Below are 27,830 nucleotides of genomic sequence, written 5' to 3'. Positions count from 1 at the left end.
GCGGTATTAACACTCCTCTCACCTCCTTTCACGTAATATTTCAGTCTTTGTAAAACTTCACTGACCACTGTGAGCTGATGGTAAAAATTCATAATACAAAGACCCCCAACACACCTGTGCCCTGTTTCACGCCAGCCCCAGGAGAGAGGAAATCCATCAGCCAGACGTGAGACTAGAGTTGGGGGCCCTACAACCAATCTTTTTCTCTTAAAGTAAAAAAATTCCCAGTGATGAAAATGCAACTCTTTTTTTTTCCTTTGCTCTATGAGTTGGTGCTGCTTCCAGAAAATTAATACCATTTGCAGTTCCTTACCTTTTGGTGTGGATGAGGAAGTGATGAAAGAATTTCACGGCAATGGGTGGGACACAGCAGCCGATCACCAGGTTGGAAAGCAGAGAGCAATAAAGAAAAGGGAGGAGAAAACTGTTAGTTTATGTCCTTGGAAAGAAGGACAAAGTACACTCCTGAGTAACATCTATCGCGTGAGGAACGCAGCAAGAGCACAACGTGGAGATATTTTGAAACACAGTGACACGCTTCATCACAGCGACCTCTCCTTCCATCATAATTAGAAGCCTGGTGCTTCTGGCACCAAGAACAAAGACGAGCTCTCCAGCGTCGACTGCAGACCTTCCTCCCAGAGCCTCTTTTCTTAGCGACTGACTCTGTTACTAAAAACATCATTTTCCTTCAACAGGGCAGAACAATGGGTTCTCTGGGTCCAGATTTCTCTCCTTGCACCCCGTTTTCCTGAACCAAAGGAAAGAATCCCACTCCTAGCACCTGCATCCGACGCATGGGCACCAATTACTGCGTCCCCACCACCTATGAGAAGAGCCCTGTGAGAGCGTCAGGATGCGTGGCCGCTGTGTAAGCAGCTCTGGGTGTCAGAACAGCCACTGTTCTGTAGGCCCGGTAGGTGCAGGGCAGCCCTCTTCAGGCGGGGTCAGGCCACCCCCTCTCCCATCCTTGTAACAGCTATGCTGTCAGAGACACAGGGCAGGGCAAGTGGACAGTGGTGCTCACACCCTGCAAGTTCCTAGACACACACACACACACACACACACACACACACACACACACACACACACACTCTGTCTTCCTAATATGCTGGATCCCAAACACACGTGCACCCATGTCAAAGCCGTGTGGCCAAACTTAGGAGAAGGAAGTTGTGTTGATACCGACGTCCCGAAAAAATCACACTGCAGAAACCATGAAGCAGAGAAAGCGAGGGCCCTCCCCTTGGGCCCGAAGGGACATGCAATCCCTGGAGCTGAGATAGACTAAACAGATGCGATGCAGGGGGACCTGTCTTTTCTTGTTATAAAAGGCAAATTCTCACAGCCCGGCTCAAAATTTAGGTCAGAGTCTCCTGGGAACACTCTTTTCTTACACAGCTTTCAGACATTATTTCAAGGCCTATTGTTAGCTGCATGAGGTGAGCCTTGCACAGAATATGCTTACAACTCAGCTGATTTTTTTAGCCCTGGCAGAGGGTGGGGGTGGGGATGGGGGTGGGGCAGGAATGGTAGGTCTGGCTGAATACCAGCCCAATTGCTGGTCCAGCAAGTTGAAACAGCATCCATGTGGCAGCAAGTTGAAATGGTCTCTCACAAAAAGCATGACACAACCCTCTTTCATCCTATCCAGCACAGAAGGACACACAGCTTTCGGTCAGATCAAAGGACATAGTTAACCTGGATCTGGAGGGATGTGGAGCTCCTGGATGGGGCAGAGATGACTAACTGTCCTCCAAACCCACTTCCCTTTCCTCCTGGGCACACAGCTGAACCGCATCCCCAGCTTCCCTTGAAGTAAGCCAGGGCCGTGTGGCTTCGTACAGGCCAACAGACACAGTGATATACGCCACCTCCAAGACTGACCCACAAAACAGCCAGCTCAGCCCTCCCCTCTGCCTTCCCCGGTCTGCAGGCTGGATGGTGATATCCCGGGTAAGGACAGCAGAGCTCCACCACCCTGGGGCCCTGAACGACTCTGTGGAGCACAGCCTTCCCTTTTATGAGCACAAGAAACCTCTGCTGCATGAGCCACTGAGGTCTGGGGGTTTACCTGCCACAGAGGCCCACCTTCCCCTTAACTAAGTCACCCGTTCTCATCCCTGGTGAGGGACTAAACACCAGATCTGAGCTTCTCTCAGATGCCCCGGTCTGCTTCCAACAAAGCCCTCCTTTTCCCTTGAGCCAGTCTGAACGTGTGCTCTTCCTCAATCAGTGAAGCTCGGGGTAATGCCCTTGAAGCAAATGCCCTAGATGCCCAGCAATGGGCACAGCTGACTGCCCATGACGGGGAGGGGCAGGTGGCTCCACATGCAGCTCAGAAGCGATGAAAGCACGGAAAGAAGGACAACTGACAGACAGACAGGGCTCACCCCCAAGACATCATCAGGCTGCTTGGCTTTGCCTATGTACCATGGAAAAGCCAGCTAGGCTTACAATTAATTTAGAAGGCCCGTTAAAAAGAAACTTCCTGCTAGTAACTGGAATGTCTTGGATCGGACCACAAGGTCTGATGTCTTCAGAGCTAAATACGAACAGGGAGACAGCTGCTCCCAGTTGGTTTGGGGTCAAGCCTTTACTGAGCATCCCTCCTGTGACCTTTATACTAAGGAAGCAAAATTTCCAGAGGAGAAAACAAAGAAAAGGTCTTTAGCAGATTTCCTCATAATCCATGCTGCTCTGTGAGGAGACAATTAACTAGGAATTGCTCAGCAAAGGGACACGGCAATACCTCCCTCCACCTTAGGAAACAGACACATACACCTCGTAGTACACTCCGTATAGCCTGAAGCAGTCACACCCATGGCCATGATCGTCTCCTACTGCTGGAGACATATCCATTCACTTAATACACATGTCTGGAACATCTGTAATGTGTATGATGCTGGAATTGGGGCTGTAGGGGAAGCCAGGACTCATGATTTATAGTCTCTGTACTACAAATCAAAGTACTCACAGAAGCAGGGCATAAGCATGAGAGGTTATCTAGCATAACAAGGCAATAGTACAAATGATGTCACAAAGATATACAGCCTCGTCATTGGGCAGAATTCAGCCTATTGTTATGCTTATGCCTATTATTACTAGGCTTTTCAAACACACTCATTTGCCAATATCATTATTCCCCAGAACTCCCAATTTCAGCAGGTCTGTGTGATTTCCCCATAACATATATCACTTTGAATTGAATAAATTACTTTTCATTGATTCTAACGTGTTTATTAAGCTTGATAAAGGCAGAGATTTTCTCTTTGTTCACTACTGTGTACCCCATCGCCTCACACAATGCTAGGCACAGAGTGGGTGTGTAATATTTGTCAAATGAATGAAAACGACTCCAAGTTTCTAAGTACAGAAATGAATAGCAAACAGTCACCTTGTTCTTTAAAAAAACATTAGCCCCACACAAAACATCTCAGCTTCTTCAGACTCTCTGAGCACAGTAACTAGAGTCTCCCAGCCTGCTCACCGATGAAAACACAGGTCTCAGTGTCAAACTCAAAATGCTGGGAGACTTCCTTGGTGGTGCAGTGGCTAAGACTCAGTGCTCTCAATGCAGGGGGCCTGGGTTCGATTCCTAGTCAGAGAACTAGATCCCACAAGCTGCAACTAAGAATTTGCACGCTGCAACTAAAAATCCTGCATGCAGCAACTAAGATCCGGCAGTCAAATAAATAAATAAGCCCCAAGATGCTGGGAACTCAGGAGATGCAGTGGGCTAAGCTTGTGTTTCACATGGCTATCTGCTTATTTAAATTGGTAATGGTGTAACAGGAAGGTGACCCTCGGTCACTCTGTGTCCAGAGGGCCATTAGAGCTATCAATGCCATTAAAACTATGGCAGTAATAGTTGATAAGCAGAATGAAAGCCCTGTATAAAATGCACAGAATAAGATGACAGAACCTGCAGCTACAAGAGTCACATGCTAAATCACTGCCCTATTTACTCAGCTAGCAAGAGGCTGAAAAGAACCTCGGAGGCAGAAGACTATGCTACCACTTAACACATCTTCTTTATTCAGAATGCCCACAATACTGTACCGCCTCACAAGGAAGCTTCAAACTCAAATTCCTGCTTCTCTCCTAGCAATCTCCAGGCCAGGTATTTATTTTACATTCTGTGCTCTGATGGCATGGGTGGGGGAAAAACTGGCTCTCAGGACTTCCTCCAGAATACGCTACATTTAATCACCAGATGAAAGGACCAGGACTTGGCCTTGTTCGTCTGTTCGTCTCACAGCTGTGACCAAGCGGGCATTTCGGCGAACAAATGATTGATGCCCATCCGTCTTGGTCACGGTAGCTGGCATAAAAAATACAGATCCTTGTCTGCAGCGTGCCCAGGAAACAAATCAAAAAAGAATCTCATTAGAGTGAAGACCCAGCCAGCAGAGATGTACGGAGCTGGTTTCAAGCACACGAAAAAAATGACACAGGAACCCATCCGCCAGGACAACAGTTTAATTTTCAGAAGCAAAACTTGGCCCTATGTGACCACGCTAAGAATAGATATTTTTATTGAAAGTATCTTCATCTGTCAGACACAAAGAGTCCTCTTCAGGAAACGAGAGGGCCTATATCCCGCAGAACTGAGAGGGGAAAGCTGTCATTGGGCGGCAGGGATCCCCCTAAGAGATTCAGTCTAATGAAAAGACAAAAGGCTTGAACCATGTGGCTCCCAGACAGAGGATTGGTTTAATAATTCTGCCCTCCTTAATGCTGCACATAATCTCCCCAGGGTTTGACCAGGGTTTGATTTTTAATAAATTGTGTGTGTGCATTGAGGGTGTGTGTGAGCATGCACGTACACACACAGACATACACACGCACACAGAGAGACACACACACACAGAAAGCATTGACTTTATTAACCCTCCAACTGCTGGCTGAAGAACGTCAGTGATACATACTGCTCCCACATATAAACCCTGAACCTCTCACCATATCACACACACGTGGCAGCTACTTGGACCCCTTTCCACCTTTCTCTTTGGAGTCTCACGCCAACCCTGATAAAGGGAAGTTCTAACAAAACGTGGGCGATAAAGCCAATTTTCTGCTGGTAAGGCCAGGCTGCAGAGATATGAACAAATCATTTCCAAGAATAAAGACGTCCAAAAGGAGTGGGATAGGCCCTCTGCAGAGGGCAGAGGTTAAAGGGCACTGGGGTGAAGGTGACAAAAGTCAGTCTTTGTGTCTATTTCCATCCTGGGGTCTACCACCCTGCACTGTGACTTCCCTTTTCACACAATTCCTTCTCTGTGGGAATGGATTGTTTATTGCTGGCTCTTGCAGCCAAAGCTCCAAAGAAGAATCAGAAGAGACCATCAGAAGCCTTTCTCACTTGCTGATAACTCACGGGGTGCTTTCATTCCCATTTCATGGAAGAGCAAATTGAGGCGTGGAGATCTGAAGTCGCTTGCCCCAGCTCACAGAGCTAGTAAGTAACAGACCTGGGACACAAAGTTCAGTCTGTTGGGTCCACACCTTTCTGTTATGCCTGCTCTGTCCCTGCATGCAGAACCTGGGCAATGAACAGTTACAGAAAAAAATGGGCAATGCCATGGGACTCAGATTCTATTGGAAGGGAACTGTGGCTGCCAAAACCCAGGGGTGAACGGTGTGTGGTTTAAGTAATGGAGGAGACGCCAGCCAAAGAAATGCACAGGACAGTGACAGGGTCCACATTTCAGTGCCAGGAAGTAAGTGGACACGCCATAGGTGGCACCTAGGAGAAGTGATGGCTCAGCCATGCCCGGCGTGCTCAGCACCCTCACCCCAGCCAACTACCTCTGCCCAGTCCGCTGTGATATAGGAGCCCCCTGCAAGGGTGCAATGGCCTTGTGTGTGTGTGTGTGTGTGTATGTGTGTGTGTGTGCGCGCATGCGCGCTAAGTTTCTTCAGTTGTGTCTGACTCCATACAACTCTATGCATTGTAGCTCGCCAGGCTCCTCTGTCCATGGGATTCTCCAGCCAAGAACACTGGAGTGGTTTTCCAGGCCCTCCTCCGGGGGATCTTTCCAACTCAGGGATCGAACCTGAGCCTCTTCCATCTACCTGCTTGGGCGGGACGGTTCTTTACCACAAGTACCACCTGGGAAGCCCTGATATGACCTGGTATCTAAGGTTACAGACATTGACAGCAAAAGAAGAAGGGAGCAGCAGAGGATGAAATGGTTAGATAGCATCATTGACTCAAAGGACACGGATCGGAGTGAATGCCAAGAGACAGTGGGGCACAGGGCACCCTAGCATGCTCTGCAGTGTGCTGCAGCTCATGGAGCTGCAGAGAGTCAGACACCGCTTAATGACTACACAACAACAAAGTCTTAAAGAATCAACAATGGCTTGTTGAAGTGCACCCCATCTTTAAACTGGGATCTACCTACCTGTATCTTCCTCTTTACAACATGAAGAATGCTGCTTCTGATCACCGGCTTAGTTTTGCCCAGTGGCACCAACCATGTACGTTTGTCTATTATAATTACTTTTCCTTTGGGTGGAGATTCAGTTACTGCACTCAATGCCTTGCAGCTCTTAATGTTAGTATTTTTTATTTCTATCTTCCCATCACTACTCAACTACAACCAATTTTGCTAAAAGCAATGGAAATTTTAAAACGCTATCCCTAAAAGACAATTTCTGACAAAAAAGACGTGCATTTATTCTTCCATTATAGTCTACAGTCCCTTCTTTCACAGGAGCAATTAGACCAGGAGCTATACGGCTTCAGTCTAAGCGGCTCTTGGAGGGAATGAGATGGGGCGCTTCTCCACGCACACACCTCACAGCTCCCTTCTGGCAAACAAGTGGACTCGGCGGTCCTGCTACACCCAGCAAGTTCTTGTTTACTGCAAATTCCCCTTACTGTTCTGAGGCGGCAGTACTTACTTAGTAACAGAATTGGGCATCCCTGGTGGTTCACCCTGGAGTGGGTGAATTTAACTCAGATGACCGTTATATCCACTACTGCGGGCAGGAATCCCACAAAAGAAATGGAGTAGTCATCATAGTCAACAAAAGAGTCCCAAATGCAGTACTTGGATGCAATCTCAAAAACGACAGAATGATCTCTGTTCATCTCCAAGGCAAACCATTCACTATCACAGTAATCCAAGTCTATGCCCCAAGAAGTAACACTGAAGAAGCTGAAGTTGAATGGTTCTATGAAGACCTGCAAGACCTTGTAGAACTAACACCCAAAAAAGATGTCCTTTTCATTATAGGGGACTGGAATGCAAAAGTAGGAAGTCAAGAAACACCTGGAGTAACAGGCAAATTTGGCCTTGGAATGCGAAATGAAGTAGGGCAAACACTAATAGAGTTTTGCCAAGAAAATGAACTGGTCATAGCAAACACCCTCTTCCAACAACACAAGAGAAGACTCTGCACATGGACATCACCAGATGGTCAACACTGAAGTCAGACTGATTATATTCTCTGCAGCCAAAGATGGAGAAGCTCTATATAGTCAACAAAAACAAGACCAGGAGCTGACTGTGGCTCAGATCATGAACTCCTTATTGCCAAATTCAGACTCAAATTGAAGAAAGTAGGGAAAACCACTAGACCATTCAGGTATGACCTAAATCAAATCCCTTATGATTATACAGTGGAAGTGAGAAATAGATTTAAGGGACTGGATCTGATAGATAGAATGCCTGATGAACTATGGAATGAGGTTTGCGACACTGTACAGGAGACAGGGAGCAAGACCATCCCCATGGAAAAGAAATGCAAAAAAGCAAAATGGCTGTCTGAGGAGGCCTTAAAAACAGCTGTGAAAAGAAGAGAGGTGAAAAGCAAAGGAGAAAAAGAAAGATATAAGCATCTGAATGGAGAGTTCCAAAGAATAGCAAGAAGATATAAGAAAGCCTTCTTCAGCGATCAATGCAAAGAAATAGAGGAAAAGAACAGAATGGGAAAGATGAGAGATCTCTTCAAGACAATTAGAGATACCAAGGGAACATTTCATGCAAAGATGGGCTCGATAAAGGACAGAAATGGTAGGGACTTAACAGAAGCAGAAGATATTAAGAAGAGGTGGCAAGAATACACAGAAGAACTGTACAAAAAAGATCTTCATGACCAAGATAATCACGATGGTGTGATCACTCACCTAGAGCCAGACATCCTAGAGGTGAAGTCAAGTGGGCCTTAGAAAGCATCACTATGAACAAAGCTAGCGGAGGTGATGGAATTCCAGTTGAGCTATTTCAAATCCAGAAAGATGATGCTGTGAAAGTGCTGTACTCAATATGCCAACAAATTTGGAAAACTCAGCAGTGGCCACAGGACTGGAAAAGGTCAGTTTTCATTTCAATCCCAAAGAAAGGCAATGCCAAAGAAGGCTCAAACTACCGCACAAATGCACTCATCTCACATGCTAATAAAGTAATGCTCAAAATTCTCCAAGCCAGGCTTCAGCAATACATGAACCATGAACTTCCTGATGTTCAAGCTGGTTTCAGAAAAGGCAGAGGAACCAGAGATCAAATTGCCAACATCCGCTGGATCATGGAAAAAGCAAGGGATTTCCAGAATAACATCTATTTCTGCTTTATTGACTATGCCAAAGCCTTTGACTGTGTGGATCACAATAAACTGTGGAAAATTCTAAAGAGATGGGAATACCAGACCACCTAACCTGCCTCTTGAGAAATCTGTATGCAGGTCAGGAAGCAACAATTAGAACTGGACATGGAACAATAGACTGGGTCCAAAAAGGAAAAGGAGTACGTCAAGGCTGTATATTGTCATCCTGCTTATTTAACTTCTATGCAGAGTACATCATGAGAAACGCTGGACTGGAAGAAACACAAGCTGGAATCAAGCTTGCTGGGAGAAATATCACTAACCTCAGATATGTAGATCACACTACCCTTATGGCAGAAAGTGAAGAGGAACTAAAAAGCCTCTTGATGAAAGTTAAAGTGGAGAGTGAAAAAGTTGGCTTAAAGGTCAACATTGAGAAAACAAAGATCATGGCATCCAGTCCCATCACTTCATGGGAAATAGATGGGGAAACAGTGTCAGAGTTTATTTTGGGGGGCTCCAAAATCACTGCAGATGGTGACTGCAGCCATGAAATTAAAAGACACTTACTCCTTGGAAGAAAAGTTATGACCAACCTAGATAGCATATTCAAAAGCACAGACATTACTTTGCCGACTAAGGTCCGTCTAGTCAAGGCAATGGTTTTTCCTGTGGTCATGTATGGATGTGAGAGTTGGACTGTAAAGAAGGCTGAGCACCAAAGAATTGATGCTTTTGAACTGTGGTGTTGGAGAAGACTCTTGAGAGTCCCTTGGACTGCAAGGAGATGCAACCAGTCCATTCTGAAGGAGATCAGCCCTGGGATTTCTTTGGAAGGAATGATGCTAAAGCTGAAGCTCCAGTACTTTGGCCACCTCATGAGAAGAGCTGACTCACTGGCAAAGACTCTGATGCTGGGAGGGATTGGGGGCAGGAGGAGAAGGGGACGACAGAGGATGAGATGGCTGTATGGTATCACGTACTCGATAGACGTGAGTCTGAGTGAACTTCGGGAGATGGTGATGGACAGGGAGGCCTGGCGTGCTGCGGTTCATGGGGTCGCAAAGAGTCAGACACGACTGAGCGACTGAACTGAACTGAACCGAGCTGGTGGTTCAGTGGTAAAGAATCTGACTGCAGTGCAGGAGATGCTGTAGACACGGGTTCGACCCCTGGGTCAGGAAGATCCCCTGGAGGAGGGAATGGCAAGCTACTCCAGTATTCTTGCCTGGAAAATCCCATGGAGAGAGAAGACTGGCAGGCTACAATCCATGGGGTCGAAAGAGTCGGACACGACTGAAGCGACCGAGCACACACACAGAATTACCTGAGGAGCTCTGGTAAAAATGATCCCTCAACCCCATACCTGGAGATTCCGTGGTGGAGCCTTGCAATGTGTATATACAAGGGCTCAGGTGGGTTCATGAGGGGCTTCAGGCTTGGAGAACACAGTTCTGCCTAACATATCAGAGGTAATGGAATAGAGACAATCTGGAGTTCACACAACTTGCAACTACTTCCTTTGAGTTCAACAGTGGTAAAAACATATTTATTTAGCAGGCATCCAGTAGGCACGGGGTCTCACTAGAGGAGACAGCAGGGTGGCACAGACAGCCCTCAGGAGGAAGACTTCTCTTCCAGAAGAGGTTTAAGTCGGGCTACGTCCCTTGTACCCAGATCTGTCTGGTTGCTCTGGGCAAAGGAGCCCTTGTGAGTAACTGGGGTGAGTGTCCTGGGACCTGTGCACTGGGGAGCAGGTCTGCCTAAGTGCACCCTGCAAGGCAGATGGCATTTCCCACCGTGAAACTGCTTATTCTCTGTGTTGTGAGTGAATCGTCACTGTGTTTTCCGGGGCGGTGGAGGGTGGTTGGGTGGTTGAGCAGATTCTTATTGGAAAAGTAACAGTGCTGCCTTTTATGAGAGAAATTTTAATCTAAAACACATTTCAAAACTACATAAGAATGTCAGGGAGACAGGAGAAGCTCGATAATTTGTCAATGGCATCTGCTGAGAATGCAATTATGAGAAAAATGAACTGTAATGGTATAATAGATCTTTTTGTGTTACTTAAAGACCAAGCAATGAAAGAGGAGGGTGATAAGCATAAGGAGAATGTGGCTATAAACACATCCGAATTAATCTCATGACCACGTGAGGCGATGCTCACCCCACCTTCAGTTCCACCCTGGGATGGAGGCGGCACAGAAAACTCCGTGCTTTGGAGTCATGACATATCTGGGTTCAAATTCTGGCTTCACCACGTAGATGAGCCGTCTAACCTTGAGTGAACCATGCGTATGCCCACTGAACCGTCTCTTAGGAGAGTGGTGTAGGGATTACAGCTAATATTGGCAAAACATACAGCTCAGGACCTGCCACACAGCAGACACTGGATAAATGCAAGAGGCTTAGCATCACTACTACTTGCTGTTGTTAACGGTAGTTTAGGGAAGGAGTGACTCAGATTGAGGATCAGACTCAGCAGTGGATAATACAAAAGCAGCTCCACGAGTTTCACGATCTCAATGTATACTTTAATTTTGAAGGCGGGAAGTTGGACCATTGGAAGCTCTGCCTCCATGCCCAACCTGGAAACCTGGAGTCTTTCCATCTGCCCAGTAGGTCGTCTACCTCTGCCTGCCTAAATAGCAGTTTCTAGACCAAAGTGGAGCAAGCCGCTGCTGCCAGGGAGACCGCTCAGTTCTTCCTCCTCAAACCTATCATGGGGCCAAGAACCCTTGTCATCACCCCCACCCAAGCGGAAGTCTGCTGCAATGTCTACATAATTAAGAAGTAAGGAAAAAGGAACGTTAGTCTAATCGAATCCCTTCCATTAATAAAGACAAATGAGATTTCTCTTCGTTTGTTTGCAATAATTTCCCACTTTTTCATGAATGGAAATATGCTGTCATTTTTTCAGCTTGGAATGGTGACAGGGTTAGAATTTCTGAGATGCTACAGTCATCTCTACAGATGAAATGTGATCTGTTAGCTAACAGAGACAACAGCGGAAAGAAACCCTGCCTGGAATCTTTAGAGGACCTAGAGAAAGCCTGCTTTACTAGGCTCCTCCTTCTAACGCCTAATGGTGCCCTCATCAAAGTCACTCATTCTGCAAAACGTTACCGGAAAGTTACTACCTAACTAAGTGCTTCAGACAGCTGATGGCTGCAGTCTATTTTGCTCTAATTATATTACTTAAGATTTTATAAGTTGTCTGATTAGAAGGCTGATTTAATTAGAGCGCTAATAGAAATGACAAACACTACATATGCTCATCTAAAACCTGTCTCAATTCTTTTCGAGGTACCAGGAGTGTGATGACTAATGCTAGGCGTCCAGGCCTTTAATGACTGAAGGCCTCAGGCAATCCACACATACTTTCATGACACACATCAAATCTACATTCAAAGCACTGCTCAGGAATTTAACAGCAGTGCTGATTCATGCTCTTTTGCCAGACCTCAAGTAATCCAGCTGTTGGTAAACGTGTTTCATACCAATTTTAATGCAATAGTGAAAGCCAGACGAACACATCACAGAAATAATGGGGATTAAAAAAAAAATTTCCAAGTACCATATATCTCTTCATTCTGGCATCTTCAGGTAAGTTACCATCCAAGGCAAGTTCTTTAAAAATAAATTATCATGCGAAGCTACACTAAAGAATGAAATAAATGACTGTTTCTCATATACAATGAGCTTTAAGAGAACAATAAGACTAAAGAGACGTATAAAGAATTTTTGCAATGTCTTGTGACTCGACAGTTTGCAATCCGAGGAGCACACAACAGCTGGAGTAAGCACAGAGACTTCTCCCTTGACGGGCAGGGGACCCGCGTGAGAGGTGGAGGGTGCAGATTTCACGGGGCGGCGGGATGCTGAGTGAGACCTGTGCTGCTGCCCGGTGACCAAGGAGAAAACCCAGCATTGGAGACGGCCCAGTGCCCTCCACTCTAGAAGGCACACAAGGCTGGGAAGAGACGCCTCCTGCTCATCCTGCACAGCTGTCCTCATTTCCCACTTGCCCCGTCCTCTCCCCCGCTCCCCAGTCTAGAGAAGACACAGGAGCGTGAGCAAGGGGAATCACTGGCCCTGGGTCTTCTTTCTGCCTGATCCATGAGAGAAGCTATGGCTGTCCTCTCCCTCTCCTTGGGACCATGAACTTGTCTTTCTTTCAAAGATAGGAGAGATCACCGCAGTAGAATCACTTTGGAGGGGGTCTGTGCGAAAAGGTACCTGGCACCTTGGCCCCCAGTTGGATGACTGCTGGGTCATCAGATCTGCTCATCTGCCCTGAGCTCACCTGAGCAGGTGAAAAGAGAATGGGAGAATGGAATGGCAGGGCCAGCAGGGGCGGTGGTCACCTGGGGAGGAAGGATGTGTGAGCTTTCCGTGGGTCAAGTGTGCCTAAGTATCCCGGTCAGGACCCTGTCCAAGAGGGCAGCCTGCAAATTAAGGGACTTCCTGGGAAAGGCTGTGGGCACTGGATGGAAGAGAGCTGACACCAGATGTCTCCCACCTGGGAACCCTCTCTGGGAATGCAAGGGAGAGTCCCCAAAAGAGGCCCTGAAGAATGCTCTCTTGGATACCAGAGGAAGGCCAGTATTTGGACCCAGCAGGCACCCACCATCATACCTTCAGAGAGAGGCCTGCAGTCACAACCAGGGGTGTGAGGGGCATGCCTCTTCTACCCTCTTCCTTCCTAGCACGAGGGAAGACACAGAGTATGAGACAAGGGGAGGGGTGAGAGTGTCCCAAGGTGTAGGAAGGGGAGGCAGATGGAGAGAGAAGCCCCATCATTCCCCCACTTTCATAAACCCAAAGAGGGCAAATTCTGGAGGAAAGAGGAAAAGATGAGATTTACAAAGGCCCATAGAACTGGCGCTTTAAAGCAGTCAATTCTGAATTTTCTTCTAAGTAATGGAAACAACTGGGGTTCTACCAAAGATGTTGAATTTAATAAATCTCTCCTGAGGTTCTACTATGTGCCAGGTGCTACTGTAGGCACTTGGGTGACTACGACACTGATGGACACAACGGACAAGGTCCCTGCCCTTCCTGTTACCAGCGGGGGAAAGGAGATTTAACACAGCATGGTTAACAACAGTCAGTGGAGAAAAATAAAACTACTGAATCCTTACCAAGTTTGCTGCTGCTAAGTCGCTTTAGTCATGTCTGACTCTGTGCGACCCCATAGATGGAAGCCCACCAGGCTCCTCTGTCCCTGAGATTCTCCAGGCAAGAACACTGGAGTGGGTTGCCTTTTTCTTCTCCAAAGCATGAAAGTCAAAAGTGAAAGTGAAGTCGCCCAGTCGTGTCCGACTCTCAGCAACCCCATGGACTGTAGCCCACCAGGCTCCTCCATCCACGGGATTCTCCAGGCAAGAGTACTGGAGTGGGTTGCCATTTCCTTCTCCAGTACCAAGTTTAGGCCAGCCAATAAACTAGGTTCCACAGCTTTCAAAGATTCAGCAATTTCTTTCTGAAAGTTTTGCTTTCAGGAAAAACACTGCCTTCTGCAAAAGTGCCCAGAGATTAAAGAGCCACTTGAGGAGGAAAGGAGGGCTGAAGGGTGAAGTGACTAATAAGACTATGTATGTGGGTAGAGAAATTAAATTTCTTAAGTGTTCTCAGGGACCATGGTGAGGTTTTACAAGCTGTCATGGCAGCTGTATAGATGATGGATATTTGTTCCCATTTCTTCCATGAAGACTCTCCTGGGAGACGGGATTGGAAGGCAAGCTGGGGATACCCGGCAAGCCATGAATATAGAGAGATGCTTAAGGGCACTCAAGGATCAAGTGAAATAGACTAGAATGACCAGGTAAGAATTTAAGACCTGCTTTCAGTTATACCAAGACAAGCGTGACTGTGTTTTCTAAATATTTTCTCTCAGAGGGTAAGTCATTTATACAGTAAATAGGTCCACACTATGTACAGCTCAAAATTCTTTGACAAGACATCCAAAGTTTCCTCTTTACCTTCCTCTTCTTTCCATCTCTCTCCCTTCTCAGTTGTCAGTTTGATTCCACCTACCCAGAGAAGAATTCTGAGGGTCACCTCTGAGAGGTCTGGCAGGTCTTACACCTGCCAAGGTGTAAGACTCATAAAACCCAATGGAGACACAGAATCTCTGGGGTTTTCAGCATGACGGCTCTGAGCCCTGCAGTGAATTCTGCTCCCTGTTCTCCTTCCTGAAATGGACTGCTGCTTTCTCATCAAAAGCCCCTTTCTGGGCTGGAATGTCTCTTTTTCTATTTTTAAAGTTAATTAATTAACTTTTGGAGGCAGCGGGTCTTCATTGCCGTGCAGAGGCTGCTCTCCTGTAGCATGTGGCCTTCAGCAGATGTGGCTTTCAGGCTTAGCTGCTCTGCAACATGTGGGCCTTTCCGGATCAGGGGTTGAACTTGTGTCCTTTGCATTTCTCTTTTACTTCTAAGATTGGTGTTTACTCCCATGACAGACTGCACCCCCAGGCACAGCTGTGTCTGTATCAAGCCCTGTCTTCTCAGGATAATAAAACTGGTCTAAGAAGTGAGTTGGTACAAAGTGGGACTACAGTGATGTCACAGGAGGCCTGGTGTCCTAATGAGCCTGGGTGATCGTTTCCTTTAATGCCAGATTATTACCCTGAATAATGCTAAAGGAAGAACACTCCCGACTCCACATCGGATCTGCTCTGTTGTCTGCGCTCAGTCAGGCAGACCCTGCACCTTTTGTAAAAGGATGTTGCCTATAGCCTGAAATATACAGGATAGCCTATATCAGAGGCTTCCCCAAGGGCTCAGCAGTTTAAAGAATTTTGCACAATGAAAGAAACTATAAAAGCAAGGTGAGAAGACAGCCTTCAGAATGGGAGAAAATAATAGCAAATGAAGCAACTGACAAAGAATTAATCTCAAAAATATACAAGCAGCTCCTGCAGCTCAATTCCAGAAAAATAAGCGACCCAATCAAAACATGGGCCAAAGAACTAAACAAACATTTATCCAAAGAAGACATAAAAATGGCTAACAAACTCATGAAAAGATGCTCAACATCACTCATTATCAAAGAAATGCAAATCAAAACCACAATGAGGTACCATCTCACACTGGTCAGAATGGCTGCCATCCAAAAGTCTACAAGCAATAAATGCTGGAGAGGGTGTGGAGAAAAGGGAACCCTCTTACACTGTTGGTGGGAATGCAAACTAGTACAGCCACTATGGAGAACAGTGTGGAGATTCCTTAAAAACCTGGAAATAGAGTTGCCATATGACCCAGCAATCCTACTGCTGGGTATACACACCGAGGAAACCAGAATTGAAAGAGACACGTGTACGCCAAAGTTCATCACAGCACTGTTTATAATAGCCAGGACATGGAAGCAACCTAGATGCCCATCAGCAGATGAATGGATAAGCAAGCTGTGGTACATATACACAATGGAGTATTACTCAGCCATTAAAAATAATGCATTTGAATCAGTTCTAATGAGGTGGATGAAACTGGAGACTACTATACAGAGTGAAGTAAGTCAGAAAGAAAAACACCAATACAGTATATTAACGCATATATATGGAATTTAGAAAGATGATAACGATGACCCTATCTGCAAGGCAGCAAAAGAGACACAGATGTTGGACTCTGTTGGGAGAAGGCGAGGGTGGGATGATTTGAGAGAATAGCATTGAAACATGTATATTACCATATGTGAAATAGATCCCCAGTCCAGGTTTGATGCATGAGGCACGGTGCTCAGGGCTGGTGCACTGGGACGACCCTGAGAGATGGGATGGGGAGGGAGGTGGGAGGGAGGGTCAGGAGGGGGAACACATGTACACCCATAGCTGATTCATGTGAATGTATGGCAAAACCACCACAATATTATAAAGTAATTAGCCTCCAATAAAAATAAAAATAAACAAATAATAAAGAATTTGCCTGCAATGCAGGAGACGTAGGAGACGTCAGTTAGATCCCAGGATCGGGAAAATCTCCTGGAGGAGGGCATGGCAATCCAATCCAGTATTCCTGTCTCGAGAATCCCCTGGACAAAGGAGCCTGGTGGGCTACAGTCCAGAAGGTCTCACAGAGACAGACATGACTGAAGCGACTGAGTATGCCTATTCTCGGGGCTCTGACCTTTAAGGGTATAAAACTCTTCCATTCACCTAGAGATAAAAAGTTGAAGAACAGAGAATAACATTTATCTTGTTGGAGGTTTACAGTAACACCATGACCTGACCTAAGGGGTTAGCTGCAAGAACAAAGGATTCCAACACCAAGAAGCCTGCAACAACTAACCACGCCCCTCCATCACCTTGCCTTTAAAAGTGCTTTGCTGAAATGGTGAAGGAGTTCAGGGCCTGGGCGGGGGGCACAAGACACCCATCCCTTCGCCTGGCCTTGCAATAAACCTTTATTTGCTCCAAACTCTGATGCTTTGGTTTGCTTGGCCTCACTGTGCATCAGGCATGTGAAATTGCATTTGGCAATGTGGGTACTAAACAAGATAAGGACATGTCTACCCTGACACCTTCCAACTTGCAAAATGAGTTCCCTCTTAGCGCTGCCCATGGATAATGTCAGCCCACAGGGTGCAAATGGCCCTGGGAGCTCCTCAGGGCAAACACAAGGTCAACACCACAAATTCTTCATCAGCAAAGCCAAAGTGCCAGCACAGCTCAAATCCTTCTGATGCCATCTCTGCAAAATGCCCCTTCTTAATAATCTGGTAAAATTTCCAGCCTGGCACAGCCAAGACTGGCTACTTTTTTTTTTTTTTTAGACAGCCAAGGGAAAACTCTAGTTTGAATTCTTTTAGGAAACGATTGGCCTAATTAAGCCCAACAGCCAGAGTATTAAATGCAAATCTTGGTCCTCCAGCAATTTAGCTCAAGCAGCAAAGCTATTTTCCTTTTTCCTGTTCCCACTAAGTATTTTGTCATCATGAATTGAGAATAATAATATTAAACCAATGCTGGTAAATGTAACTCCAGTCAGGGTACTAGGTTGTAGGGAGATCTATGGGTCTGACATTAATAAAATTCTGTTTATCTCTAATATATTAAAATAGTATTTTATAGGAAAATTTCAATGTGTGCCACACAGAGGAGGCAGGCTGAACCCATTGACATTTAGCGAACAGAATTTTTAATAGAATTGAGCTGGCCTAGGAGGGAAGAAAAATAGGAAAGAAATGCCAACCAGACGACTCCCTAGAGAACAATTCATTTTGGTTTTATGTGACATTAAATATCACTTCCTCCACCAAGGTTAGAACCTGTATTAGGCTTAACAAAGCAAATTTCACCCACACCCGAACTCTGTCATCGTGGCCCCCAGATCAGTCTCTGGGTCTGGGGCACTGCTACCAGACATTCGAACAAGAACAAGACCGCCACAGTGAGCGGTGGCCACTCTCCATTTCAGTGTGCGTGCGTATGCGGATCACAAGTACCCACGGCTTACGGAAACACTGTTGGAATGTCTGTCCTCTTGGCTGAGTCTGACTGCTGGCTCGGCTTCACCTGGTTCACAGCTATCCTTGGCTATTGCTCTGAGAGCAGACTTCCTCCAGTGGGACAGGGGCAGAGCCCTGAACCCTGTTACTCATCTAAGGAGTATTTCACAGGATGGGGAAAGCACAGTGCTCTCCAAGCCTCAAGTGACCAGAGTCTTCAGAGTATTTCTCTCCATCCTTTGCTTTTCCTCTTCCCCTACTTACCTTCCAACTCTTCCTATTTTCCTACTCTTAAAACTGCCCAAGAAGCGATGTTTTAACATCTGTCCAATGTTTTCACGTTCTTCTCTCAACTTTAGGGTGATTTAAACATTTTATATTTCTTTCTAAATATATATGTATGTTTAATTTTAATAATTTATTTATTTTTAATTAGAGGATAACTGTTTTACAATATTGTATTGGTTTCTACCATATATCAACATCAGTTCAGTTCAACTCAGTCGCTCAGTCGTGTCCGACTCTTTGCGACCCCATGAATTGCAGCACGCCAGGCCTCCCTGTCCATCACCAACTCCTGGAGTTCACTCAGACTCACGTCCATCGAGTCAGTGATGCCATCCAGCCATCTCATCCTCTGTTGTCCCCTTCTCCTCCTGCCCCCAATCCCTCCCAGCATCAGGGTCTTTTCCAATGAGTCAACTCTTCACATGAGGTGGCCAAAGTACTGGAGTTTCAGCTTTAGCATCATTCCTTCCAAAGAAATCCCAGGACTGATCTCCTTCAGAATGGATTGGTTGGATCTCCTTGCCATCCAACAGACTCTCAAGAGTCTTCTCCAACACCACAGATCAAAAACATCAATTCTTTGGTGCTCAGCCTTCTTCACAGTCCAACTCTCACATCCATACATGACCACAGGAAAAACCATAGCCTTGACTAGAATGGACCTTAGTCAGCAAAGTAATGTCTCTGCTTTTGAATATGCTATCTAGGTTGGTCATAACTTTACATGAATCGGCCCTAAAGGTGGGAGGGAGGTTCAAGAGAGAGGGGACATTTGTATACCTATATATATCCATATCTATCTATCTATTTATCTATCTACATATATACATATCTTTAAAGGCACTAAAATACATTGATTTTTGTTTCTGCTCTGTTATAATGAGATTTTGATAATTTAACTGCTATTCTTGACTTGTTTTAAATATGAAAGTCTTTTTTCTCTTTTTTCCCCTTTTATTGCCTTTCTGTTTTTCAATAGTTCCTTTTCATTTTGCATGCATGCATGCTAAGTCACTTCAGTCATGACTCAAAGAGTTATGTCAGACTCTTTGTGAACCCACGGACTGTAGCCCACAAAGGTCTTCTGTTCAGGGAAGTCTCCAGGCAAGAATACTGGAGTGGGATGCCATGCCCTCCTCCAGGGGATCTTCCTGACCCAGGAATAGGACCTCTTACATCTCCTGCTCTGGCAGGCAGGTTCTTTACCACTGGCACCACCTGGGAAGCCCTTCTTTTCATTCTACATGCTTCAGATAAGCACTAAACTTCAATGGTAAGTCTCTGGGTTTTCTTACTTGCAGATTCCTCTCACTTCTACAGACTCACAAGTTCAGTGCTTTAGTTCAGAACTCGTTTCCCTTTACCGAAAGCTTTTATTGAGCACCTACATAAGCCAGGAATAGGGGCCAGGCACTGGGGGTTCATTGTTCAACAACATAACTGGCTTATATTCCAGAAGAGGAGAGAGTAAAGCCTAAACATGTAAAACATTCAGAGGTGTTGATACGTGTTACAAAGAAAATCACTTGCATGCTTTGGCGAACAGGCAGGAGGCCTGACTGAGACAGGTGGTCAGAGAAGGCCTTTCTAAGGAGCGGGGGTTTTAAGGGAGTCGGCTGTGCAAGGAGGTGGAGAAGAGCATTCAGGGAAGGAAATACCAGATACAGAAGGCCTGAGGCAGGAAGGAGCCTGCATTTTCTAGGAACTTGGAAAGAATGTGTGTGCGACTGGGGCTCAGCCAAAGGGGATAAAGTGACACAGGACAAGACTCAGAGGGCAGGACCAGAGCCCACAGGAGGCTTCTGAAGAAGCTGGATGTGATTAAGGAAGTCGCTGAAAGGCTTTAAGCAGTGGGGCGGCATGACCTAATTTCTGCGGTATTTCTCTTTACACATCACTCTAGGAGAATCTGAACTCCTGACTGACTGACTCCAGGCCAGAGTACTTTCCAGCACATATTTAAGACCAAATTGCTAGCTACATCCACAAAACACACAGACGTGCTGAATCTACCCCCAAATGAACTGCACCTAAACAAAAGCAAGACAGTATGCCCCTTTGTGATCTCCAATAGTTCTGAAGGTGTACAACCTGGAAAATGACAGATCCATCTAGTTTCTAAAAATTAGGATCCAGAGCTTCCAGCCTGTACATGTTTGGTTTTGCTTTATTTTTTTCTACATCATCTCTTTAGATACTACTATCTGTTACCAGGCTGGACCGCATTGTGGCTGGAGAGTTTCAACCGAGGTGGTCTATGGATAAGTCCGACCTGCAATCTTGGTCCTTGGGATAGTAAGCAAAGACATGTTTCAACCGAGGTGGTCTATGGATAAGTCCGACCTGCAATCTTGGTCCTTGGGATAGTAAGCAAAGACATGCAGACTAACACTTCATGTTTACACTCAAAGCAAGATTTATGGAAGCATAGATACACTCTCAGAGGGAGACAGGGCTCGTCTCAATGAAGAGAAACTAACTCTGCTGTACAAGCTGAGGGTGATAGCAGGAGGGGTTTTGACCTTGGGGCCAGGGGTTAGGTTAAGACTAAGTGATAAGGTTTTGTCATTGAAGTGACAGATTTTACTGCACATGCTCCGGGTCCTAGCTTCCCTGTTCCTTGCCCATAATTCACTTGAAAGGCACACTGGGCTGGGGCAAGGGAGTTGGTTATCCAACCACATTGGATAACCATGATGGTATGATCACTCACCTAGAGTCAGACATCCTGGTATGAAAAGTCAAGTGGGCCTTAGGAAGCATCTCTACAAACAAAGCTAGTGGAGGTGATGGAATTACAGCTGAGATATTTCAAATCTTAAAAGATGATGCTTTAAAGTGTTTCACTCAATACGTCAGCAAATTTGGAAAATTCAGCAAAGGCCACAGGACTGGAAAAGGTCAGTTTTCAGTCCAATCCCAAAGAAGGGCAATGCCAAAGAATGTTCTAATTACTGCACAATTGCACTCATCTCACATGCTAGTAAGGTCATGCTCAAAATCCTTCAAGCTCGGACTCAGCAGTACGTGAACTGAGAACTTCCAGATGTACAAGTTGGATTGGAAAAGGCAGAGGAACCAGATATCAAATTGCCAACATCCACTGGATCACAGAAAAAAGCAAGAGAATTTCAGAAAATCATCTATTTCTGCTTTATTGACTATGCAAAAGCCTTTGTCTGTGTGGATCACAACAAACTGTGGAAAATTCTTAACAAGATAGGAGTATCAGACCACCTTACCTGCCTCCTGAGAAACCTGTATGCAGGTCAAGAAGCAACAGTTATAACCAGACATGGAACAACAGACTGGTTCCAAACTGGGAAAGGAGTACATCGAGGCTGTATATTATCACCCTGTTTATTTAACTCATATGCAGAGTACATCATAACAAATGCTGGACTGGATGAATCACAACCTGGAATCAAGATTGCTAGAAGAAATATCAGTAACCTCAGACATGTAGATGACACCACCCTTATGGCAGAAAATGAAGAGGAACTAAAGAGCCTCTTGATGAAGGTGAAAGAGGGGAGTGAAAAAGTTGGCTTAAAACTCAGCATTCAAACAACTAAGATCATGGCAAACAGATGGGATAATGATGGAAACAGTGACAGACTTTATTTCCCTGGGCTCTAAAATCACTGTGGACGGTGACTGTAGCCATGAAATTAAGACAACTGCTCCTGGGAAGAAATGCTATGACATTTCTTAGACAATGCTACAGACAACATATTAAAAAGCAGAGACATTACTTTGCTGACAAAGGTTGGTATGGTCAAAGGTATGGTTTTTCCAGCAGTCATGTATAGATGTGAGAGTTGGACTATAAGGAAAGCTGAGCACCAAAGAATTGATGCTTTTGAACTGTGGTGTTGGAGAAGATTCTTGAGAATCCCTTGGACTGCAAGGAGATCAAACCAGTCATTCCTAAAGGAAATCAGTCCTGGGTGTTCATTGGAAGGATGGATGCTGACGCTCCAATACTTTGGCCACTTGATGTGAAAAGCCAACTCATTAAAAGACCCTGATGCTTGGAAAGAATGAGGGCAGGAGGAGAAGGGAATGACAGAGGATGAGATGGTTGGATGGCATCTCCGGCTCAACGGACATGAGTTTGAGCAAACTCCAGGAGATGGTGAAGGACAGGGAAGCCTGGTGTGCTCCAGTCCATGGGGTCACAAAGAGCTGGACAAGGTTGAGCGACTGAACAGCAAACTGCAATGCACAATTGTTAAAACAGGGTTATAATAAGGCCAGGGGTCCTCCCAGGTGGGGCTAGTGGTAGAGAATCTACCTGCTAATGCAGGAGACACAAGGGCACGTGTTTGATCCCTGGGTTGGAAAGATCCCCTGGAATAGGAAATGGCAACCTACTCCAGTATTCTTGATTGGAAAATTCCATGGACAAAGGAGCCTGGCAAATGACAGCTCACAGAGCTGCAGAAGAGTTGGACATGACTTAAGAGACTGGACACAGCACAGCACATAACAAGGCCAAGTTTACCACAAGTGATTTGCTTAATTTTAACTGCCCCTGTGAGTTCGGTGGAATTCCCCTTAGGTGGTGCTCCCCGGGTCTCCTCAGGATATGCTGACCACAGTCTGGACCTCCACAGTCTGGACCTCAGCCCTTTCCTATCAGGGAGGGATAAGGTGGTTTCTTTTCCTGTGTCTCCACCTCCACCATCCCCTGCTATTTATCTCTAGCTAGCTGCCTAACCTAACGAGTATTTAACATAATGAAACATATATAATAGCTTCCCCCAACATTTTATTGAAATGATAAAGCAGTTATTTACAAAATATATCAAGGAACATATTATAAGGAGAATGAGAAGAATACAAGATGTAAGCAGGAACTAATAGGCACGTATTTTAGCTGGTGTAGCGATGGAATTTTAGGTGATAAGCAGAGAGGAAATGAAAAAAAAAATAATCCTCCTTGCAAACAGTAGCATAAACCCCTTTCCCTTCCCTTTTATCTGTTCCAGTCAATCATACACTTATTGTCAACTGACTATTGGGACCTGCTATGATTAACTGCGTCCACCTCGACATGGATGTCTTCCTCCACGTACTCTGCTGCTCTTTCTTTATATTATGACCTCACCTCTGCCTGTCTGCCCATCGGTCTTCTCTTTCAGTCCAGCCCTCACCATCACCCTTGACTCAGAGCCCAGCTTCCTCTTCGAAGACCTGGTCCTCCTCACTTTTGAAAGCCATGATGCTGTAAATGAGACGCTGCCAAGACACAGAACAGATCTGGCCTGGGGAAAACGTCTCCTTAAGCCTGTGAAAAGCTTCCCCAGCAAAGGCAGTGGGCTTTTCTGAGACATTTAGTAGGTATAATTGTTAATTACATGAGAATCCTTTGGGCTCATTTAGGTTTTTCATCTATCCATCAGGGCTAAAATAACAGCCGAACAAAAGCAAGATACCTCTCCAAACAGACACAGCTGAAGAACAAATGCTTAAGAAATAAGATTAATGTCCTTTGAGAATACAAAGATTTAACAAGTTATTTTTAGTGTCCAAGTGCCTAGATACTAGGATACAAAGAAGCATTAGAAAAAGGAACATTCAATGGAAAAATATGTCAAAGTCATACTGGTGGGTTACTCAGAGAATAACGATAAGAATCATTGTAACCTCATGAACCCAAAACTATGAAATAACAGATGATAATACACTTAAAAAATATCTTCTTAAATCTGTTTCTATTAATCACTTTTAGCCTAAGAAGTCCAGGATCAGATTGCAAATGTGGAGCAAACAACTGCCTGAGACATTTACAATATCTGCAGTATTTTCTGTATTAAAAATATTTTCTATATTGTCAAAACATTTACAACAGTTTTTGTATTAAAATATTTCCCATATTGTAAAAATATTTACAATATTTTCTGTATTAAAACAATCTGTCCTTCTTCTTTCCTGTTTCAAATGATAGATGATGTTATGTATTTTGCTATGATGATAAAATGTACAATTACTTGAATCTTCATAAGTGAGTGTATCCATATTCTGTTCTGAGTATTAACTAAAAAGCTAAGAAATTTCAAACATTTATAACTGGCATGATATTTACCAAGATTTAGGTGGGGTTTTTTTGTTTTTTTTTTGTTTGTTTGTTTTTTTGCCCATTTAAACTCTTGCATGCCATTTGTTTTTCCCTTAATACAGCCAGACAAAATTTCTAAGGAGATCAATACTTTTCATTATCCCTGAAGTCTACAATCCACAGACAGCAATTTCTGGATAGTCACTCAAATGTCTGCAATCCTTTGGGTTCCAAAGCAAAATGGCCAATATGACCTTTGCCATGACAAGGAGACGGTCTGGTTTGGGGGACTGAGGGATGACGGTTGGGGGGAGGTGGAAGATACAGGTACTTTGGGTCCCTAGTAGAATACTGGGGGAGCGGGGAGAGGAAGGCTCTGTTCAACAAAATCAGTGTCACTGACCAGAAGGCAGGACACCATGTTTGTAATTCAGGTTTCCTAGAACGGGGTGTGAAGATCCCTTCTAGCGGCAAGGATGTCAAAATGAGAACAGCTTAACATCTGAGAACTAAACGCATCTTAGGTTTTGTCTCTAGCATATTAGTCTGTTCCCAGCTTTGCCAGCCACCGAATGGCTTATGCAGATGAAGTGAAATGCACGAAATTGTGTTTCTGGAGCATTAGGAAAGATATTAACGCTACCCTGATTTTCTTGGCATGTGAAATATTGAAGGCCAATCTGCAAAGAGAAACATGTAATTTATGTATTCTCCACTCATTCTCAGAAAGACTTGAGGCAGAAAACAGAGGACTCATTTTACAGAGAGTGCCCACTTGAACTCACTCAATACATAAAATGTCATCTTCTATATTCATAAAGAGGCATATTTTTATAAACATTTTTTCTATGGAATCTCACATTGTTAAAAAGGATCCAGTCATAATACTAGATGTTAATCAGCTTTTTGGCTTCTTTCCCAAAACACAGTGGTACCTTTCTCCAAAGGCCAGGAAACACACAGCAAGGCCCTGAATGAATTTCACTGCACTTTCCAAATGTATTGGGAGAAGAAGTGATGCAAATGCTGCTCTTTGCTAGCCTTGCCTGGGGGTCAGCTTCCCCGGCACCTTCTTGAATATTATCTTTATTGATTGGTCTTGCTCTTTGAAATGAGCAGGCTAACATCTGACAGCTCCCTGGCAGGCTGAACCCAGAGGGAAAGCCAGAAACTCTACTCTCCCTCACAGAGTCAATACATCTAAATAACTCGAAGCCTAAAACAATTCTAAGTGCCTGATGCAGATGGAAGCTTTGTTTTGGAATCACTTGGAAGTATGTGCCAGCTGACCTGGGCCCCTCTAGTTTAAGGTTCCCGTATCAGCCGCACTGGCTTGTCTGCCTGTCAGTGGCTTTGCAGGGCTGTGAGCAGCTCCTTGGAGGAAGGGCTGCAGTCACGGTGCTATTGATCAATTACCTTTCTTCCCCACCTCCGTAATATAGGCACATAGCCGCAGAATTCCAGAGCAGTGTGGCGCTGAATGGACTGAAGGTTATTTACCAAAAGGAAGTAACACTCCAGCAACAAATGATCCTTGAGCACCTTAGAGCAAGGTGCTGGACTAAGTACTCCAAAAGATGTAAGTTCCTGTTAAATCTCTCACCACCAAGAAGGAGAAGGGGATGCTCAGACATCAGTTACACATCCAAGATACTCATCATGTTCATGAATTTTTACAGAGGCCATCTATTTGCAGTTTGCCGCTCTAAGCCTAGATTTTTGTGTTTTCTCCAGACCCAAAGCTAGTTGAGATAAGAGATGTCAGTTGAAATTTAGGAGCAGGAAGAAAGAGAAGAAAAAAAAAAAAACTTTAAAAAATATTCCTAGCAGCATAATTCCTCTCTAAAAGAGATTGATCTTCCAAACTCACACACTTAAAACTGGTCAAAATCTGGATGGTAGATTTTGTTACACATATTTTTCTACAATTTAGGGGGAGAGAGAGTGATGTGGAGAAGGACCATGGTGGTGTCCCTCCTACTGGGTAACATTTGGGTAAATCTCAAGCTGTTTTCTCTCTTCTTGGTTTCCTTCACCTCTTCTCTATGTACTATCTAGCTGGGTAGAATCTTTAAGTTTGGCCAGCTTAGTGTTATTTGTTTTTGTTCTTGTCTTTTATTTCCCCTCCAGTTTTAATGAGATGTGATTGACAAATTAAAACTGCATATATTTAGGTTATACATGATTTTTTAAAAGTGTACAATGTGATGATTTAATATACATCTACACTGTGAAATGATCAATTCCACAATCAATTTAGTTAACACACTCATCACCTCACAAAGTTACTAAAACTAGAGCTTGTAAGCTATATCAGCTTACAAACTAAAAAGCTTCTGTACAGCAAAGAAAACCATCACCAAAATGCAAAGGCAACCTTTGCAGGAGAAAATATTTATAAACCACACATCTAATAATGGATAAACATCCAAATTATACAAGGTACTCATACACTGAATAGCAATAAAGCAAATAACCTGATTTAAAAAAAACAGAAAAAGGGCCTGAATAGACATTTTTCCAAAGATCTACAACTGGCCAACAGGTACATGAGAAAGTTGTTCAGCATTACTAGTCATCAGGAAAACGCAAATTGAACCACAAAGAGACGTCACCTCACACCAGACAGAATGAAAGTGACGTGAAAGTGAGTCACTCAGTTGTGTCCAACGCTCTGTGACCCCATGGACCGTAGCCCACCAGGCTCCCCTGTCCATGGAATCCTCCAGGCAAGGATACTGGAGTGGGGTGCCTCTTCCCTCTGCAGGGGATCTTCCAGACCCAGGGACTGAACGCTAGTCTCCTGCATTGCAGATGAATTCTTAACCGTCTGAGGCATGAGAGATGGCCATCATCAAAAAGACAAGAGATAAGTGCTGGGCAAGTATGCGGAGAACAAAGAGCCCTTGTCCACTGTTGGTAGAAATGGAAATTGGTGCAGCCGCTTCATAAAACAGCGTGGAGATTCCTCAAAAAATTAAAAATAGAACTACTACCCTGTTATTTGTCCTAAGCAAAAGCTGTTTCTCAAACAGTGCATGCAAGTGAAGCCTTCTTCAGAGCATCCATGAAACAGAAGGGTCTCCAAGAGTGTGTGTAACGGGGACCTCACTGCAGTTTCTCTGTGCTTTGGCTCTTTTTCCCAGAACAACCTGGAACTTCCTTTTGTCAGCTGGCTAATGGAGAATGCATTACTCCTGGCTTTCTGGTCACCATCCTACAGCATGGCATCTAAGGCATTGCTGGCATCTCGGCAGTGGGGTGAGGGAGTGATTAGGACCAATGATAGGGCTTTTGTTAACATAACATGGGCAACAACACAGTGCACACCTGCTATTAACTCTTTGCTTGCGTGTTCTGAACCTTTACCAGGAACATGGAGACAAAATAAGGGAATCCGACTTTCAGCTTTCTCCTAATAAGGGAGTAACAGTAAGAAAGCTTTATTTTCTCAGAATCAGTGTCTAAGCTG

The 27,830-nt window shown here is 44.7% G+C and overlaps 1 protein-coding gene across 22 annotated transcripts in view; it reads right to left on the bottom strand.

Annotated features, from left to right (window-relative positions):
* NCAM1 (neural cell adhesion molecule 1) overlaps positions 1–27,830 on the bottom strand; it is a 367,664-nt gene that overhangs the window by 155,857 nt on the left and 183,977 nt on the right. For 2 of the 22 annotated variants that reach the window (XM_060399278.1, XM_060399285.1), the window contains exon 2: positions 115–313. The exons of 19 other annotated variants lie outside the window; for them this stretch is intronic. In XM_060399278.1, coding sequence (XP_060255261.1) covers positions 115–157 — 43 coding nt within the window. In that variant the 5' untranslated portion in view covers positions 158–313. Of the gene's footprint in view, positions 1–114; positions 27,457–27,830 lie in introns of those variants that run through there. One more of the 22 variants, XM_060399279.1, reaches the window with a different exon arrangement.

Source organism: Ovis aries, chromosome 15 (assembly GCF_016772045.2).
Source record: "Ovis aries strain OAR_USU_Benz2616 breed Rambouillet chromosome 15, ARS-UI_Ramb_v3.0, whole genome shotgun sequence".
In the NCBI taxonomy this organism is placed as follows: domain Eukaryota; kingdom Metazoa; phylum Chordata; class Mammalia; order Artiodactyla; family Bovidae; genus Ovis; species Ovis aries.
Note: the sequence above shows the minus strand (reverse complement) of the source record. Positions and strands in the feature narration are given on the sequence as shown.